The 17,247-nt window shown below is 38.1% G+C and overlaps 1 protein-coding gene across 1 annotated transcript in view; it reads right to left on the bottom strand.

The window, feature by feature from the left end:
• MAGT1 (magnesium transporter 1) overlaps positions 1-17,247 on the bottom strand; it is a 47,705-nt gene that overhangs the window by 2,092 nt on the left and 28,366 nt on the right. Inside the window, exons 4-9 of the mRNA XM_022580848.2 lie at positions 14,989-15,129; positions 13,871-14,011; positions 13,265-13,354; positions 12,558-12,621; positions 3,681-3,755; positions 1,217-1,307 (exon numbers count right to left, since the gene is read on the bottom strand). Coding sequence (XP_022436556.2) covers positions 1,217-1,307; positions 3,681-3,755; positions 12,558-12,621; positions 13,265-13,354; positions 13,871-14,011; positions 14,989-15,129 — 602 coding nt within the window. The remainder of the gene's footprint in view (positions 1-1,216; positions 1,308-3,680; positions 3,756-12,557; positions 12,622-13,264; positions 13,355-13,870; positions 14,012-14,988; positions 15,130-17,247) is intronic.

Here is a 17,247-nt window from a genome sequence, read left to right as displayed (position 1 = left end):
TCTTGATGTTTTTCAGATCAAAGAACGTTTGGGTACATGTATAATAAACTTTGAGTATCAATCACAAAAAGTGAGAAACACTGAGATATTGAGGTAGTCTTAGGAGAAAAGGAAATAGAAATAACTTCGAATTAAAATATCTCCTGGAGACACCAATTAATAACTGAATCAACCACGCTGATCAAATACGTAACAGAAGTCCCAGCTTCTGGGGAGCAGAAGATTACCCTTGTATCTCAGCTAGTATTCTATAGGGGATAAATTATTTTAAAATGTACATACACAGAAGAATAAAAGTATAAAGCTAGAGGATTATAAGTCAAGGATCAAAGTTCTAGTAGGTTTTGGTCTTAAAATTAAGTAAGTCTGCAGAAAATGCAAAAGAAGATTAAGTTGTTCACTAATCAAAATGCATTTAGGAATGTGACAATATAATGAACTGATCAGGGAGTGTTTCAAAATTACCTACTAAAAACTTGTGTTAAAAATACGAAGAATGAATGTGTCTCAAAAATATCACTTGATATACTTTACCTTTAGTGTTCATAGTCGTTTATACAACAGGACAATGTTGTATTAAAAGAATAGGAATTATAGTAAATGGCACTCAGATTATAAAACTAACTTACAACATTCCCCATTGTGTACTGGTACATTTATTTTGGCTAGTAACAGAATAAAACCAAGAACTTATAACCAGGAGAATAATGTCTTCCCTGAGCCTCAGAGATCTCTATGAACATTATAAGCCAATTAGACCTTCTTAAACACTCTTTCTTATTATACACTCTACAAACTGGATTCTAATCAAATGTTCTGTTTATGCCAGCTAAAGAGCCTGAAAAGTAGAGTGAGAAGTTTTAAAAAACATTAGAAAAATAATTCTGTCATCAAAAACACGTAAAGTATGCAGATAAGGAACTGTATGAGTAGACAGGGTATAAAATGTCCTAATCATTATGTGTTTGATAGATTTCTAGGTTAAATTAGGAGATGTCAGAATAACCCTGAATGATGTTCCTGAGAAATCACATGCTATTGTTCATTGTATCATAATTATTTTAATTTCTATATGCAACATACCTAAATTAAAGCCTACCTCTTTGCTTTAGAAGCCAGAGTAATTTGGCAATACAGTCAAAAATACTATAAAGCAACATCAACTCTAATCATTGTAAGTATAGATAATCACTATATAAATGAAAAATAATCATACCTATATGGATATCCATGATATTTAGATCTGAAAATAGAGAGCATCCAACTGAAGAATAATACAACGAGTCCAATACCAGCCACACACATTACTGCAGAAAAATAAAAGGACAGTAAAATGAGCATGTTAAGCATAATAAAGAGCAAGAGCATAACTTGTAGGCTATAATTCCAAGAGTAAAAAGCAAGGGCTTTAATTTACTGGTAAATCTAAACTGTACAACAAAGTTCATCCCCATTCTTCAGCAGTCTGCCTTCTCCTTTAATTTGCTCCATTACAATATAATAGAATAGTTCCATTTACATACTTGTGTAATTTAATTGTATGAAATAATGAATTTCATTAAAGCCATCACAGTCAAGAATTTAGTGTTAAATACACTGTTTTATGACTGACAAGAAAATAACTCAGTTATTAAACTTCTTTTAAATCCTTAGTATGATCTTATTTATTATTGATAAATATTCACTTAAAGACATCTGGCAATATCATTGTGAAAGCCTTACTTGAAAGTATTTTATTCATTCACTGGTAACTATACTGCTTGTATGAGGAACTCCTTCAACATGGATTCCTCATTTGAATTATGAGGGGAAAAAACCCGCCCAGATTCCTAGTCCTAAATTCATAGCTCTCTCCATTAATCCCACATGCTCTGGTTTAGCATAGCAGTTACCAACCTTAACTCTAGATGCTGACCCTACAATGCTCAAGTATGATTCCCATAACATGAGGCTCTTTGAGTCCCTGGACTAAGACTGGCTAAGAAGCATAGAGGGAGGGGTGTGGGAAAGCATGTGTGCTACAGCAATGGAAGCTCCAGGGAAACTGGAGCTCCATATTTATTGGCCGATACCAAAAACAACTTTTAGTTTTGTTATACTTAGAGAATAATTCTTTTTCCTTTTAAAATTTTCACACAATATGATTAGGGGCCAAAATGTAAATGTTAAATATATTATATCTGAGTATTAACACATGCTCTTTGGAGAAGTCTATTTTTTCCCTAATCAAATGCACACATACATGTATATATACAGTTTCACTCTGAATATATATTTGTACTCTACTTTTTTCACGCATCTAAGAGTGCTTCAGGTAGTTCTTGGTACATAATAGGCACTAAAGAAATATATATTATTACTATTTGTGACTATTTCATTAAGTTAGAATCTTAGAAGTAGATCAAATTGTGACTATTTTAATATATGTCACCAAAATGTTTTACAATTTAAATTCATGCCAGCAGTGTAGTACCCAGATGGCCTTTCCCCAATAATGAATACTGAAATAGGCAATTTTTCAAAAGTCAGGAATGAAAGGATGTATATTGACTAGATAAAAAATTGTTACATTAGTTCTATTTTTCTAATATGTAAAAATTCATTTCAATTCAGCAAAATACATATCTCCCAAATTTAAAATCCAATGTCATCATCTTTTTTCTAGAAGAAAAAGTAAATAGATTTATTAACCTAGGTTAATTTTGATGACATTTAACTCTTTAACCATAAAAAGAAAACCCTTAGACTGATTTCATGTAAAACTCTTAGACATAAATTACATTGTTTGCATTTCTTTGTAACAAATACCAGTGTGTGAATATTCTAATATATAAAAAGTCTATGCAAACCAATAGGAAAAGGAATAAGACTCTAATACATAAATGGCAAAAGACATTTTACAGAAGGGAAAACGCAAACAGCTAATAAACATCTAAGAAAATATTCAACTATACTAATAACCAAAGAAGTACAAAATAATGTATTTCCCCCTTATCTGATTAGCAAATATACACATACACATTTTTAATGAGGTTATCTAATGTTGATAAAGTTACAGTGAAACAAGCATTCTGAAATACCACTGGTAGGAATCTAAATTATTAAAATATTTGGGGAAAGAATTTGGCATCGTCAGCTTAAAACATCAAGATAATTGAAAATACTCATACACAGGACCCAGTCATTCTACTTTAAGGAATTAATATGAAAGAGGATAAAGTTTAATATGCACCATAATAGTCACTAAATAAGTATTACAATGAAAGTTAGGAAAAAAGTAAACACTTAACAAAATCAGATAGGTTAAGTAAATTACAGTATAGACTATAAATTAAAAATTATGTATGGGAAAGTATTAGTGAAATATTTTAACTCTGGTTAAAAAGGGGTGGTATAAGATTCAAAGTATTATACATACAGTTGAAAAGATGTTTTTATAAATGGAAGGAACTTATATTACGTTAAAATTATTAGCTTTTCAATGGTGGAATAATGGGTAACTCTCCCCTGAAATGTTTCATTCTCCTATTTTCCCCCACATTTTCTACAATGAGCACATATTATTTTTATAATCATAAAGAAGTAAAATAATATAACTAAGAGGGGAAGTGATTAAAAGGACATTCTTTTTTCTGTATTAAAGGCAGAATTGCTACATTTTGGCATATGATATGACTTACTCTTTCGCTTTCCAATATCCATGTCAGATGTAGCAGCTTCACATAAAAGCACCATCCCTAAGGTAACCCCACCATCTTAGAAAAATTGTTTAAGGAGAAATTCACACAGACAAAAATAACATACAACTTTAATATTTCTAGAATAATATAGAATGAATAAATATATAAACCTTCTACTCTCAATTACAAAAAATTATAACTACATAATCTGGTGTCTACATAGTATGACAATTATTTACTATGAAGATATAATAAAAAATTAAGGTTAGAAAATTACTTTATTTGCACAAATAAAAACTGATATTTTAAACAAATGTCTGATATTTGTTTTTAAATACTGTCTGATATCAGTATTTAAAACTGATATTTAAACTCATAGATGAAATATGAGTTTTCCTCTAAAATTGTACTTTGAAATAAACTTCTGGAACATTCTTCCAACTATTGTGCCAATCTCATACACATTTAAAAAAATTAAATAGCCATTTTGAATATTTCAACCACTCTCCAAAAAAGAACACACTTGAAACGTACACCATTTAAAGAATAGCAACTGGGCTTCCCTGCTGGCACGGTGGTTGAGAGTCCACCTGCCGATGCAGGGGACACGGGTTCATGCCCCGGTCCGGGAGGCTCCCACATGCCGTGGAGCGGCTGGGCCCATGAGCCATGGCTGCTGAGCCTGCGCGTCCAGAGCCTGTGCTCCGCAACGGGAGAGGCCACAACAGTGAGAGGCCCGCGTACCGCAAAAAAAAAAAAAGAATAGCAACTAATTTTTATTTGAAAAATAACTTATCAAAATTTTCCAGAATTTCAATAATTAACCTTTAAAGCACAAATTACTACTAAACTACCTAAATTGTCCTATTCTAATAAAAAGAGAAAATCCTGCGAGCCATAACCTCACTTTTATTCAGCTTAATATAGAAGCTATATAAATACAAAATAGACTTACTCGTGCAAAAGGTAACACATGGCATGGCAGAACAGTAAAATAAGAAAAATCACATTTTGAAACAAATAGAATGTGTTCTAGTAGAAAAGAGAGACTCACCCTGCAGTTTGGTGAATACAAACAGCAGTTTAAAATGCTCATATTAATTATGCATATACACATGCACATTGTATGCTACCTCATGTGGGTATAATTAAACAGAAAGGGGCATAAACTCATTCATGTTTTTTGTTTTTTAGCCAAGTTGTCTTCTCCAGTGATTATTTTTTTTCTTACTGGGGTTCTTTGTATGCATGTAAGCATAAAGACTGATCATTTCTATAGGCTTTGGCTATAGGTACTCTGATTAATGGTTGAGACTTTTGTTTTTGGAATGGTTTGCTTCTGTATAATGGTCTATGAGCTTTCCATCTTACAGTATACCACCAAGGTCCAGCTATCAAGAGCTATGATGCACTTCCATATGTATTGTTTCATTTCATTTATAGACTCTTTAAACTTTTACTATTATACTTTTACTGCCTATTATAGGGAGGCACTATTAGTTGCAGTCACAAAGTTAGAGGAAATACAGACCACTCCTTGGACAAGTTTACACTCTAGTGGGGGGATACAAGCAATAAATAATAAATAATTACATAATCATGATGACATGTTACCCTGAGAGAACTAAATAGAAAAGAGAGGAGGTGGTATTCCATAACGTACAGGAACTAGGCTACTAAACGAGCTACTAGGGGGACTTCCCTGCTGGTGCAGTGGTTAAGAATCTGCCTGCCAATGCAGGGGACACAGGTTTGATCCCTGGTCCGGGAAGATCCCACATGCCACGGAGCAACTAAGCCCGTGCTCCACAACTACTGAGCCTGTGCTCTAGAGCTCATGCACCACAACTACTGAAGCCCACATGCCCTAGAGCCCGCGACCCACAACTACTGAGCCCACGTGCCACAACTACTGAGCCCACGTGCTGCAACTACTGAACCCATGTGCAGCAACTACTGAAGCCCGCACACTTAGAGCCTGTGCTCTGCAACAAGAGAAGCCACAACAACGAGAAGCCCCTGCACCACAATGAAGAGTAGCCTCCGCTCACCGCAACTAGAGAAAGCCTGCATGCAGTAACAAAGACCCAACGCAGCCAAAAATAAATTGAAAAAAATTAATTAAATAAATTAAATAAAAGAAATAAATGAGCTAGTAGGTTTGGGGTTCAAGATGGCAGAGTAGGAGGATGTGAGCTCACCTCCCCCAACAAACATATCAAAAATACATCTAAATGTGGAATAATTCTCATGGAAACATAACTAGACACTGGCAGAAGAAATCCTATACAACCAAAACTGAAAGGAAGATCTCCACTTAACCGGGTAGGTCAGGAAAAAAAAAGGCGTTGGGTCAGGACCTACTCCTCCTGGAGGGATCTGTAAGGAAGAGAAGGTCCGCATGGGTGGATCCTCACCCTGGGGAGTGAGCAGGTCATGTCACAGTCTGGGCATCCCAGTCCTTGCCTGCTAGGAAATTTGCTGGGACAGACAAAAGGGCTACAGAAGCTTAGACTCTACTTGCAAGGAGCACACGAGTGATGGCTTGCTAACCATCAGGGCAGAGTGAGCCCTGCACTGATGTCTGTCACCACACCACAACCCCAACCTGAAGGGGCGGACACCCCAGCTGTGCTCACTCCACCCTACAGCCTGGCGTGAGATCTGGGCAAAGACTTGGTCTAGCTACGCAGAGACAGACCAGGTTGCCTAGGGTGGTACCACAAGAACATGCAGCAGCTAAGTGCTGAAATCTCAGGAAGACAGGTCCTGGGAGAGGACTCATCTAGCTATACAAAGACTGCCTGGAGGGCCTGGGGTGTGGTCCAGGTGTACACAGTCGTTCCTACCGCAGTGGCACCTAGGCTCTGCCAATTCCACACCCTAGCTTAGCTCTAGATATGGGGCAGACAGGTCCTGGGAGAAGACTGCCACAGAGGCAGCCCAGATCTCTCATGGCAGTGCAGCCACCTCAATTCCTGCAGCCACAATGCTCCAACCCCCACAGCCTTGCACTAGATCTGGGACAAACACAACAAAGGGACGCAACCTTGTACTGCTTCTGAGCGGAACTGTGGATAGCTACACAGGCAGCACATAAGTCCTCTGTGACTGCATAGGCCTCACTTGCTTCAGCAATCACCTCCGATGGGGCAGGGCACACATTCAAGGGCAGTGGAGCCTGATTAAACCCGACCCTCAGGGCTTCTATTCCAAGAACTGGGGAGCAGACCCTGCCCCTAACAGGGTAGGGATAGCCATGGAGCAGAGAGGAAGCCCACCTCATATCCTGCATAGTCTCTAGATACTCCAACACCAACCAAAACCCCCATCAAGGGGATAATGACCAGCACACCCTGAGGAAAGACGTGGCTGGTATCCACAACAAAACCACCCTCGCAGCAAAAACGTTGGACACACACAGTCTACACCGGGATGCTCCCACTTAAAAACACCCCTTTAAGACCACAGAAGATAACTGTTTCTCCTGAAATCATAGAGACAGAGAATGTTAAGTAAAATGAAAAGGCAGAAGAACTACTCCCAATTAAAGAACAAGAGAGGGCTTCCCTGATGGTGCAGTGGTTGAGAGTTCGCCTGCCGATGCAGGGGACATGGGTTCATGCCCCGGTCCGGGAAGATCCCACATGCCGCGGAACGGCTAGGCCCGTGAGCCATGGCCGCTGAGCCTACGCGTCCGGAGCCTGTGCTGCGCAACGGAAGAGGCCACAACAGTGAGAGGCCCGCCTACCGCAAAAAAAAAAGAACAAGAGAAATCCCCAGAGAAAACAAATAATGAAACAGAGCTCACCAGTCTACTAGACCCCAAGTTCAAAAAGGTGGTAATAAAAATAACTGAATTAAGAAAGATTATCGATAGAAATGCAGATCATTATAACAAGGAACTAGATAAAGAAAGGATTCTAAAGGCAGCAAGAGAAAAACTGTCAGTTACAAGGGAACCTCCATAAGGCTATCAGCTGATTTCTCTGCAGAAACTTTGCAGGCCAGAAGGGAGTGGCATGATATATTCAAAGTTCTGTAAGGGTAAAACCTGAAATCAGGATAGCCAGCAAGATTATCATTTAGAATAGAAGGAGAGAGAAAGAATTTCTCAGACAAGCAAAAACTAAAAGAATTCAGCAATACTAAACCTACTCTAAAAGAAATATTGAAGTGTCTTCTCTAAATAGAAAAGAAGCAAGGATCTATAGGAAAGGGAAAACCACAAGAGGAAAGGCAAATATATAAAAGGGTTTAAGGTCACTTAAATAAACCAGTACAGGGCTTCCCTGGTGGCGCAGTGGTTGAGAGTCCACCTGCCGACGCAGGGGACATGGGTTCGTGCCCCAGTCTGGGAAGATCCCACATGCCGTGGAGCGGCTGGGCCCGTGAGCCATGGCCGCTGAACCTGTGCGTCTGGAGCCTGTGCTCCACAATGGGAGAGACCACAACAGTGAGAGGCCCGTGTACAGCAAAAATATAAAATAAAATAAAATAATAATAAACCAGTACATAGATTTAAAAAACAATTTAAAAAATTTTAAAAGTGACTGTAACTACAATAAACAGTAAAAGGTTAAGCATGAAGATGTAAAACAGGACATCAAAATCACAGAATGTGGGGGAGGGGAGTATATGCATATAAATGAATATATATATATATATATATATATATGGTAGGCTGAAAGGTTCGTTCGGTTTTTTCCGTAAGATGGCTCTAGTAGCACTTAGTTGTCTTTATTCATTTGAAACAATTTTGTTAGACTGTATGTGACAGCTGTCATATCAGCATGCATTTAAAAAAAACTAATCAAAATTGGTGAATTTTTGTGTAGCCATTTTAATAATGAAGATGGGGGAAATAGCAACATTTTCAGCATATTATGCTTTATTATTTCAAGAAAGGTAAAAATGCAACTGAAATGCAAAAAACGGTTTGTGCAGTGTATGGAGAAGGTGCTGTGACTGATCGAACATGTCAAAAGTTGTTTGCGGGGCTTCCCTGGTGGTGCAGTGGTTAAGAATCCGCCTGCCAATGCAGGGGACACGGGTTCAAGCCCTGGTCTGGGAAGATCCCACATGCCATGGAGCAACTAAGTCTGTGTACCACAACTACTGAGCCTGTGCTCTAGAGCCCACAAGCCACAACTTACTGAGCCCGTGCTCCCTAGAGCCCGTGCTCTGCAATAAGAGAAGCCATCTCAATGAGAAGCACGTGCAGTGCAATGAAGAGTAGCCCCCACTCGCTGCCACTAGAGAAAGCCCGTGTGCAGCAACGAACACCCAATGCAGCCAAAAATAAAATAAATAAATTTATAAAAACAAAAAAAGTGATTTGCAAAGTTTCGTGCTGGAGATTTATCGCTGGATGATGTGCCACGGTCGGGTAGACCAGTTTAAGTTGATAGCAATCAAATCGAGACATTAATTGAGAACAATCAACGTTATACCACGTGGGAGATAGCCGACATACTCAAAATATCCACAACAAGTGCTGAAACTCATTTGCACCAGCTTAGTTATATGAATCGCTTTGATGTTTGGGTTCCACATAAGTTAAGCAAAAAAAACCTTCTTGACCGTATTTCCACATGTGATCCTCTACTGAAAAGTAACGAAAACGTTCCGTGTTTAAGACAAATTGTGACAGGCAATGAAAAGTGGACACTGTACAACAATGTGGAACAGAAGAGATCTTGGGTCAAGCGAAATGATCCACCACCAACCACACCAAAGACCAGTCTTCATCCAAAGAAGGTGATGTTGTGTATATGGTGGGACTGGAAGGGAGTCCTCTATTATGAGCCCCTTCCGGAAAACCAAACAATTAATTCCAACAAGTACTGCTCCCAATTAGACCAACTGAAAGCGGAACTCGATGAAAAGCGTCCAGAATTAGTCAACAGAAAACGCATAATCTTCCATCAGGATAACGCTAGACCGCATGTTTCTTTGATGACCAGGCAAAAAGTGTTATAACTTGGCTGGGAAGTTCTGATTCATCCTCCTTATTCACCAGACATTGCACCTTCGGATTTCCATTTATTTCAGTCTTTACAAAATTCTCTTAATGGAAAAAATTTCAATTCCCTGGAAGACTGTAAAAGGCACCTGGAACAGTTCTTTGCTCAAAAAGATAAAAAGTTTTGGGAGGATGGAATTATGAAGTTGCCTGAAAAATGGCAGAAAGTAGTGGAACAAAAGGGTGAAGATTTTGTTCAATAAAGTTCTTGGTGAAAATGAAAAATGTCTTTTATTTTTACTTAAAAACCGAAGGCACTTTTTGGCCAACCCAATATATATGAATCTATGTACGAAACAGAAACAGACTCATAGACATAGAAAACAAACTTATGATTATGAAAGGGGAGAGGGAGGGAGGGACAAATTAGGGTTATGGGATTAACAAACACAAACTACTATACATAAAATAGATAAGCAACAAGGATTTACTGTATAGCACAGGGAATTATATTCAATATCTTGTAATAACCTATAATGGAATATAATCTGAAAAAAACTGAATCAGTATGTTGTACACCTGAAACTAACACAAATATTGTAAATCAACTACACTTCAATAAAAAAATAAAAGAGCCAGTAGAAGAAAGTACATTATATATGATGAAGGCAAAGATATTTGTATAAAAGGAAGCATAAGTATAGAATTGTGGAAAAATGTTTGTTACTTTGATTATTATTGTCCAAGCTATATTTAAACAATTTCTTTGCCTACTGAATTAGCAGTTTAAAAAAATAATACATAACGATGGTTAGGACTTGCCAGGGAAAGCAGGGCACATATATATTTCTGGCAGCAAACCTCCCTACCCCACCGCCTTTTTTTTTTGGCCTCACTGCGTGCTATGTGGGATCTTAGTTCCCTGACCAGGGATTGAACCCACACCCCCTGCACTGGAAGCACAGAATCTTAACCACTGGACCGCCAGGGAAGTCCCTCCTACCCTTAAATTTAAGCAAAAGCCTTTCGGAAAACAATTTGGACAAAACACGAAGAGCAACAGACAGATTTACACACTCTGTTTCATACTTCTGGAAATTCAGAGATATGCCAATTATTATTATTATTTTTGGCTGTGCCGTGTGTCTTGCAGGATCTTATTTCCCTGACCAGGGATCGAACCTGGGCCCCCAGCAGTGAAAGCCTGGAATCCTAACCACTGGACCACCAGGGAATGCTGTCAATTATTTTTATACCCAAGAGAACATTCTTTCCAATATTCACCAATAGGAGAATAATTGAATTATGATATATCCATTATAAAGACATTGATAATGATGACTATTTTTCCTTTTCCTTGCCAATATTTTCTTATTGCTCTGTAATTCTCATGCACTTTTGTAACTTTGAAGGCCATATACAATTTATTAAATGCTTATAATACATTAAAAAACCAAACTGTGTGTGAAGTATGTCTATAACTATAAAAAATGGAACTCCTCTTAGTCATCTAGATGATGGGATGACAAGGCAGGGCAAATGACATTACCACCAAGTCACTGGGCAGATTCTCTAACAGCCTGGGCTACAATTGATTCCTGTATGTCAATGTTAGGACCCCTTGGCTGAGAAGCACAACTCTAGGAACATTACATTTATTCCCCTTGTTGATTTGCTCTGCAGAGTCACTGTTTATGCATTCAGGTGGGTAAACTATGATCAGTAATACTAAGAAATGTAGACTGCTGCCTATCTGATATCACTGTTACCTATTCTTCAGCTTACAGAGACATCAATTTTCAGATGTGAGAAAGTAAAAATCTGCCCTGCCATTCGAGAGGATGGGCCAACATACATATAAAGTAGCTGCACAGTTTACAGGAAATAATATTTCTCCCTAGGGCATGCTGCAGCTGTAAAATGTCAAAATAAACCCTGTCTTTGAGTAACTACAGTTTTCTTACTCAATGAGGAACCTTGTTCTCTAAAATCGTAGACTGATTCAAATTATATCAGTAAGAAGGAAACATTCCATTCTTGACTGGAGGATCTAAGTTACTCAATTTACAAGTACAATTTCTAAGTAGCCTCAATTTACAACCAAAGTACAGAGCTTTAAAAAAGGCGTTTCTGGGTTTCCCTGGTGGTGCAGTGGTTAAAAATCCACCTGCCAATGCAGGGGACACGGGTTCGAGCCCTGGTCTGGGAAGATCCCACATGCTGCGGAGCAACTAAGCCCACGAGCCACAACTACTGAGCCCATGTGCCACAACTACTGAAGCCCACACGCCTAGAGCCTGTGCTCTGCAACAAGAGAAGCCACCGCAACAAGAAGCCCGCCCACTGCAACAAAGAGTAGCCCCGCTTGCCACAACTGGAGAAAGCCCACATGCAGCAATGCAGACCCAATGCAGACAAAAATAAATAAATAAATTTAATTTAAAAAAAAGGAGTTTCTGAAGACAAATTCCCAAATTTATCTGAACGGTGTAGTGTCCAGGAAACAGAACCCTGGGTTCACTTCACAGTCCAGACCTGATTCTGATCCCTTTACACTTAGCCTGGCTTTGCTTTGAGCTCATCAAAACATTGCTTCATTTACATTTCATCTAAGCTCCACCTTTCCTTAAATCCTATAACAACTCTATCTTTCCTTAGGTAAGATATCCCATGGTCCCACTGATTTGTAGTCTCCTTTGTAGCAATGATCCAATAAACTTGGCTTTATCAGACTTGCAGGTTTGTCCCTGGTGGTCTTTAGCTGATCAGGCTAAGACAGATGACACAGTAATATGATTCCAAAGATATTATGACTTGCACTAATAAGAGAGCAGCCTCAACCAAATGCTGTAGAATGTGAGAAAACAGACAAATTAAAATGTGGCACCAAGAACTTATTGTAAAGAGGATACTAAACAGAAGAACAATGTGTGTTTCAGCTACAAACTGGGCTTGGCTGCTTCCATGGATATAATTCTGGGGGAAAAAAGGACAAAATTTAATCTTTAAATATACAGTAAATTTTGGTGATTTAATCCTAAAATTGACTACTTTCAAACACTATGAAATTAATAATTTACCTGATGTATGTAAGCATTCATCAGTAAAAAGTTTGATTAAAATGAAAGCTATTTCTGTGTTATTTATTATTATTTGTACTTATATTTATTTGTACTTATTCACTGTACTTATACTGTGTTTTCAACAACAGAATATATGAGAAAACTAGTTTTTCAGTGTAGAAGACCATGAGGTACAATAAAATAAACTCCATGAAAACAGGGACTATGTTTTTCTTATCACTATACCTAGTAATACCTAGTACAGTGCCTAGAAAGGATAGATGCTCAAGTACTTGATCGTCTATTATTCTATTTAGTTGAAGGCTATCTTTCATTCTTAGCCACCTTACTCAAAAGAACTACCAAATGGGATAAGGAACTTCCCACTTTTAAGAGTACTGCACAGCTTTTTAGCAATTGAAGCTCATTAATACAAAGAGATTGAAAAGTCAAAACTAAACCTAGTTCCTTCATACACTGGCACTGATCTCACAGGATAATAATAATTAAGGTTAACTTTGGTATAAGATGAAAAGAAATCCTGGACTTTCCCTTACCACATGTCCTGTGTGGGGATTCTTATGAGCATATGGTGGTCCTCTTATATGGTTCCACATTTGACCAGATGTCATAGCAAGCACAAAACACTAGGAAACAAAAAGTAATGAAATACTCATATAACATGGTGTAGCTGTTCCCACCTTGATTAGACTCATAGGTGTATGAAAAGTGCACCCTCTCAAGTAATATATGAAATAAATTTTTTCAGATAAATGATAAAAGATAAAAGGCTTATATTTCATCACAAGGATCACAAGAATCAATAATATTTACTTTGAAAGGAAAACACTGTTTTAACATTATAAATAAACTGACACAAGTTTAAAATTGAATATTGAAAACCGTTTTAGAAGAATATTTTCAAAAGAACTGGAGATTTTCGTAGGGGTGACAGTCTTTCAGGTTGAATAAAAACTGGGTACAATGAGTTCCTTCAAGCTCTGGCCATCCTAATGAGATAATGGAGGAAACAAACTGATTTTAAGGTATAAAATAAAAATATATCATATCTTTTCCCACAGGTAAGAAATAAACAAAATGCCACCTAACAATGTAATATTAGGAGTTTTATTCAAGCAATTTTTCTTCTAAAATTCACTTACCAGAGCAGCAAAAGCCCATCCAGTTTTATTAAAGAGAAATTCCATATTGCTTCTTCGAAGATACACAAGTCCACCAATAACAGCCAAAAGCAATCCCAACATAAGGGGGCCAGCATAATTTGGGGGTCTAATTACTCTAATCTAATGGAAAGGAGAGAAAAACACTTTAAAGTATGAATTTTATCCATTAATTATACAGTTCAAAATACTTTGAAATGAAAGCAATCAAAATTAGTGTGGTCATTTTCAAGAAAATTACACTTTTTCTTTTCATCCTAATGAAAAAGTCTACAATGTACCCGAAAATGGGATGGATACAATATTCTCTTTAACCACAACATAACATCTTTTATTTATCTATTTATTTATTTTTGCTTTTTTTTTCTTTTTCGTGGCACGCGGGCCTCTCACCTTTGCGGCCTCTCCCGCCGTGGAGCACTGGCTCCGGATGCGCAGGCCCAGCGGCCATGGCCCAAGGGCCCAGCTGCTCCGCGGCACGTGGGATCTTCCCGGACCGGGGCACGAACCCGCGTCCCCTGCATCGGCAGGCAGACTCCCAACCACTGCGCCACCAGGGAAGCCCTATTTTTGCTTTTTGAAAGCCATTTTTTTTCACAACATAACATCTTTTAGATTAAGAAGAATTTGCCAAGTACAACTAGACAGTCCATGGACTTAACAAGGGCAAAAGAGTGGTTTCCATGCTGAATTGACTACGTAATAGAGGATTTTTTTTTTTTTGTGGTACACGGGCCTCTCACTGTTGTGGCCCCTCCCGCTGCAGAGCACAGGCTCCAGACGCGCAGGCTCAGCGGCCATGGCTCACGGGCCCAGCCGCTCCGCGGCATGTGGGATCTTCCCAGACTGGGGCACGAACCCGTGTCCCCTGCATCAGCAGGCGGACTCTCAACCACTGCGCCACCAGGGAAGCCCAATAGAGGATGTTTTGTAATGTCATTCTTTCATCAGGATGATTCTCTTAAATGCTACTTATGAAGGGACTGACAAACTATCACTACCTCAGTGATATGGGGACAAGACCAATTAGGACCTCCCAGAAAGATTCAAAGTGGATAATGACAAAGTAACTTTCTACTGTACAAAGCAAGGAAACTTACATTGACATCAGTCCTGTCAGCAATCCACCGGGCAATCTGCTCAGCTGAAAATCCACGCACCTGCAATTCATATGTATCACCCCGTTTGGGTTTCCCTTTTGCAGGAAAGTTGATGAAAGTTGGAGCTGAATTCATGTTTAGCTGAATAAAAAGTATTGCGTTAAAATATAAATTACCAAGAAAATAATCTTAACAGCAAATATTATCTTGAAATTTAGGCATTTTACAAAGATGAGGAAGCCCAGGTTTAAGTAGGTTAAGTGATTTGCCTAAGGAAAGTGGTAAGTGATGGAGACAGGATTCAAACCGAAGGCTGCTTGTGACCTTAACTAGTACACTTTACTTACCAAATATAAATTCCTAGCTAAGAAACCAACATTTTACTCCTTTAGAATGGAAAATTTCCCATACTGCAATCACTTTAATCTGTTCAGAGATTATGCAAAACATAATACATTTATGAGAACTAAAATTGTCTCATGTAGCTTAGGTAAGCTCCAAATAGAGCACACTCTCTATTTTTTTTGGCCGTGACATGTGGCACACGTGGGACCTTAGTTCCCTGACCAGGGATGGAACCTGCACCCCTTGCAGTGGAAGTGCAGTGTCTTAACCACTGGACTGCCAGGGAAGTCCCTAGAGCACATTCTCAATTTGGAGGAAACAAGATCAGGATAAGAGAGTGCTCTATTGTAGTGAAAACCAATACGAAATGATAACCAATATGAGAAATAGTCAATTCTAAAAGGTTCATAAATGTTTAGTGATAAGCATCACGTTTCTCTGTTCTCTGTCATGAGACCATGGTACTCTTAAGAAGATAACACTGGAATTGCTAAGGTAAAGAATCTATGACCTACTCATCCGCATTATATCTTTCCTGACGTGATATAACTATACTTGTGGAAAATAAAAAGTCTAAGTCCAGGGAAAAGATGTTGACCAACGGATGCAAGTGTTCAGGTCCCCTCAGCAGGTAATCCTTTAATAGAGATTGGCTTGTATAAAACAATTATAACTTAAGACATCAACCAATAAAATAACCCACTCCCTTGCTTTGATTCTATACTTATTACAGTAACCCTTCTAACAGTAATATTTTTAGATATTCTCATAAGGGGAGAGGGTATACCAATAGTGGACATGATTATTTTGGTCTCCTTGGCAGTAAAATATGGTGAATTGGTGAATTAAAAGATTAGGTCTTTGGTTACCAATGTCCATGGATTTTTATGGTTTGGTGAGTATATACAAAGTCTGCAGAGCTAGATAAATTCTGGCTACACTGTTAAAAATTCAATTTGAGTCTGCAAAACTTAAGAACCACACCCTGGATAGTGTTCACGCCACCAAACTGCTGCCCAAACTTTAGGCCAAACTCTTCAGTATTTGTTTAGCTATACAGCAGTTCCCACTTGTCTGCAGTTTCACTTTCCAGAGTTTCAGTTACCCATGGGCAACTTCAGTCTGAAAATACTAAACGGAAAATTCCAGAAATAAACAATTCAAAATTTTTACATTGCAGCCATTCTGAGCAGTGTGATGAAATCTCTCGCCATACCACCCAGGATGTGAATCATCCCTTTGTCCAGCATATCCCACCCATTAGTCACTTAGTGTTGGTTATCAGATCAACTGTCGTGGTACCACAATGTTTATGTTCAAGTAACCCTTATTTTACTTAATAATGGCCCCAAACACAAAAGTAGTGATGCTGGCAATTCAGATATCCCAAAGAGAAGCTGTAAAGTGCTTCCTTTAAGTGAAAAGGTGAAAGTTCTCAACTTAATAAGGAAAGAAAAAAAATCATATGCTGAGGTTGCTAAGACCTATGGTAAGAGTGAATCTTCATGAAATTGTGAAGAAGGAAGATAAATTCATGCTGACTTTGCTGTCCACCTCAACTGCAAAAATTACAGCCACAGTAAGTGATAAGTGCTTAATTAAGATAGAAAAGGTAAGATGGAAAAGATAAATTTGTACAACAAAATATTCTGAGAGAGACCACATTCACATAAATTTATTACAGTATATTGTTTTAATTCTTCCATTTTATTATTATTGTTGCTAATCTCTTACTGTACTAATTTATAAATTAAACTTTATCATAGGTATGTATGCATGTATAAGAAAAAATACAGTTACATATAGGGTTCGGTATTGTCTGCAGTTTCAGGGTCTTAGAATGTATCCCCTGTAGATAGAGGGGACTATTGTACCTCCTTTGGATTTAAAATATATATATGCATCTAAAAGAAC

The sequence above is a fragment of the Delphinapterus leucas genome, chromosome X, assembly GCF_059928025.1.
Source record: "Delphinapterus leucas isolate spDelLeu-1000000601 "Yukka" chromosome X, BTC_Dleu_Yukka2, whole genome shotgun sequence".
NCBI lineage: Eukaryota > Metazoa > Chordata > Mammalia > Artiodactyla > Monodontidae > Delphinapterus > Delphinapterus leucas.
Note: the sequence above shows the minus strand (reverse complement) of the source record. Positions and strands in the feature narration are given on the sequence as shown.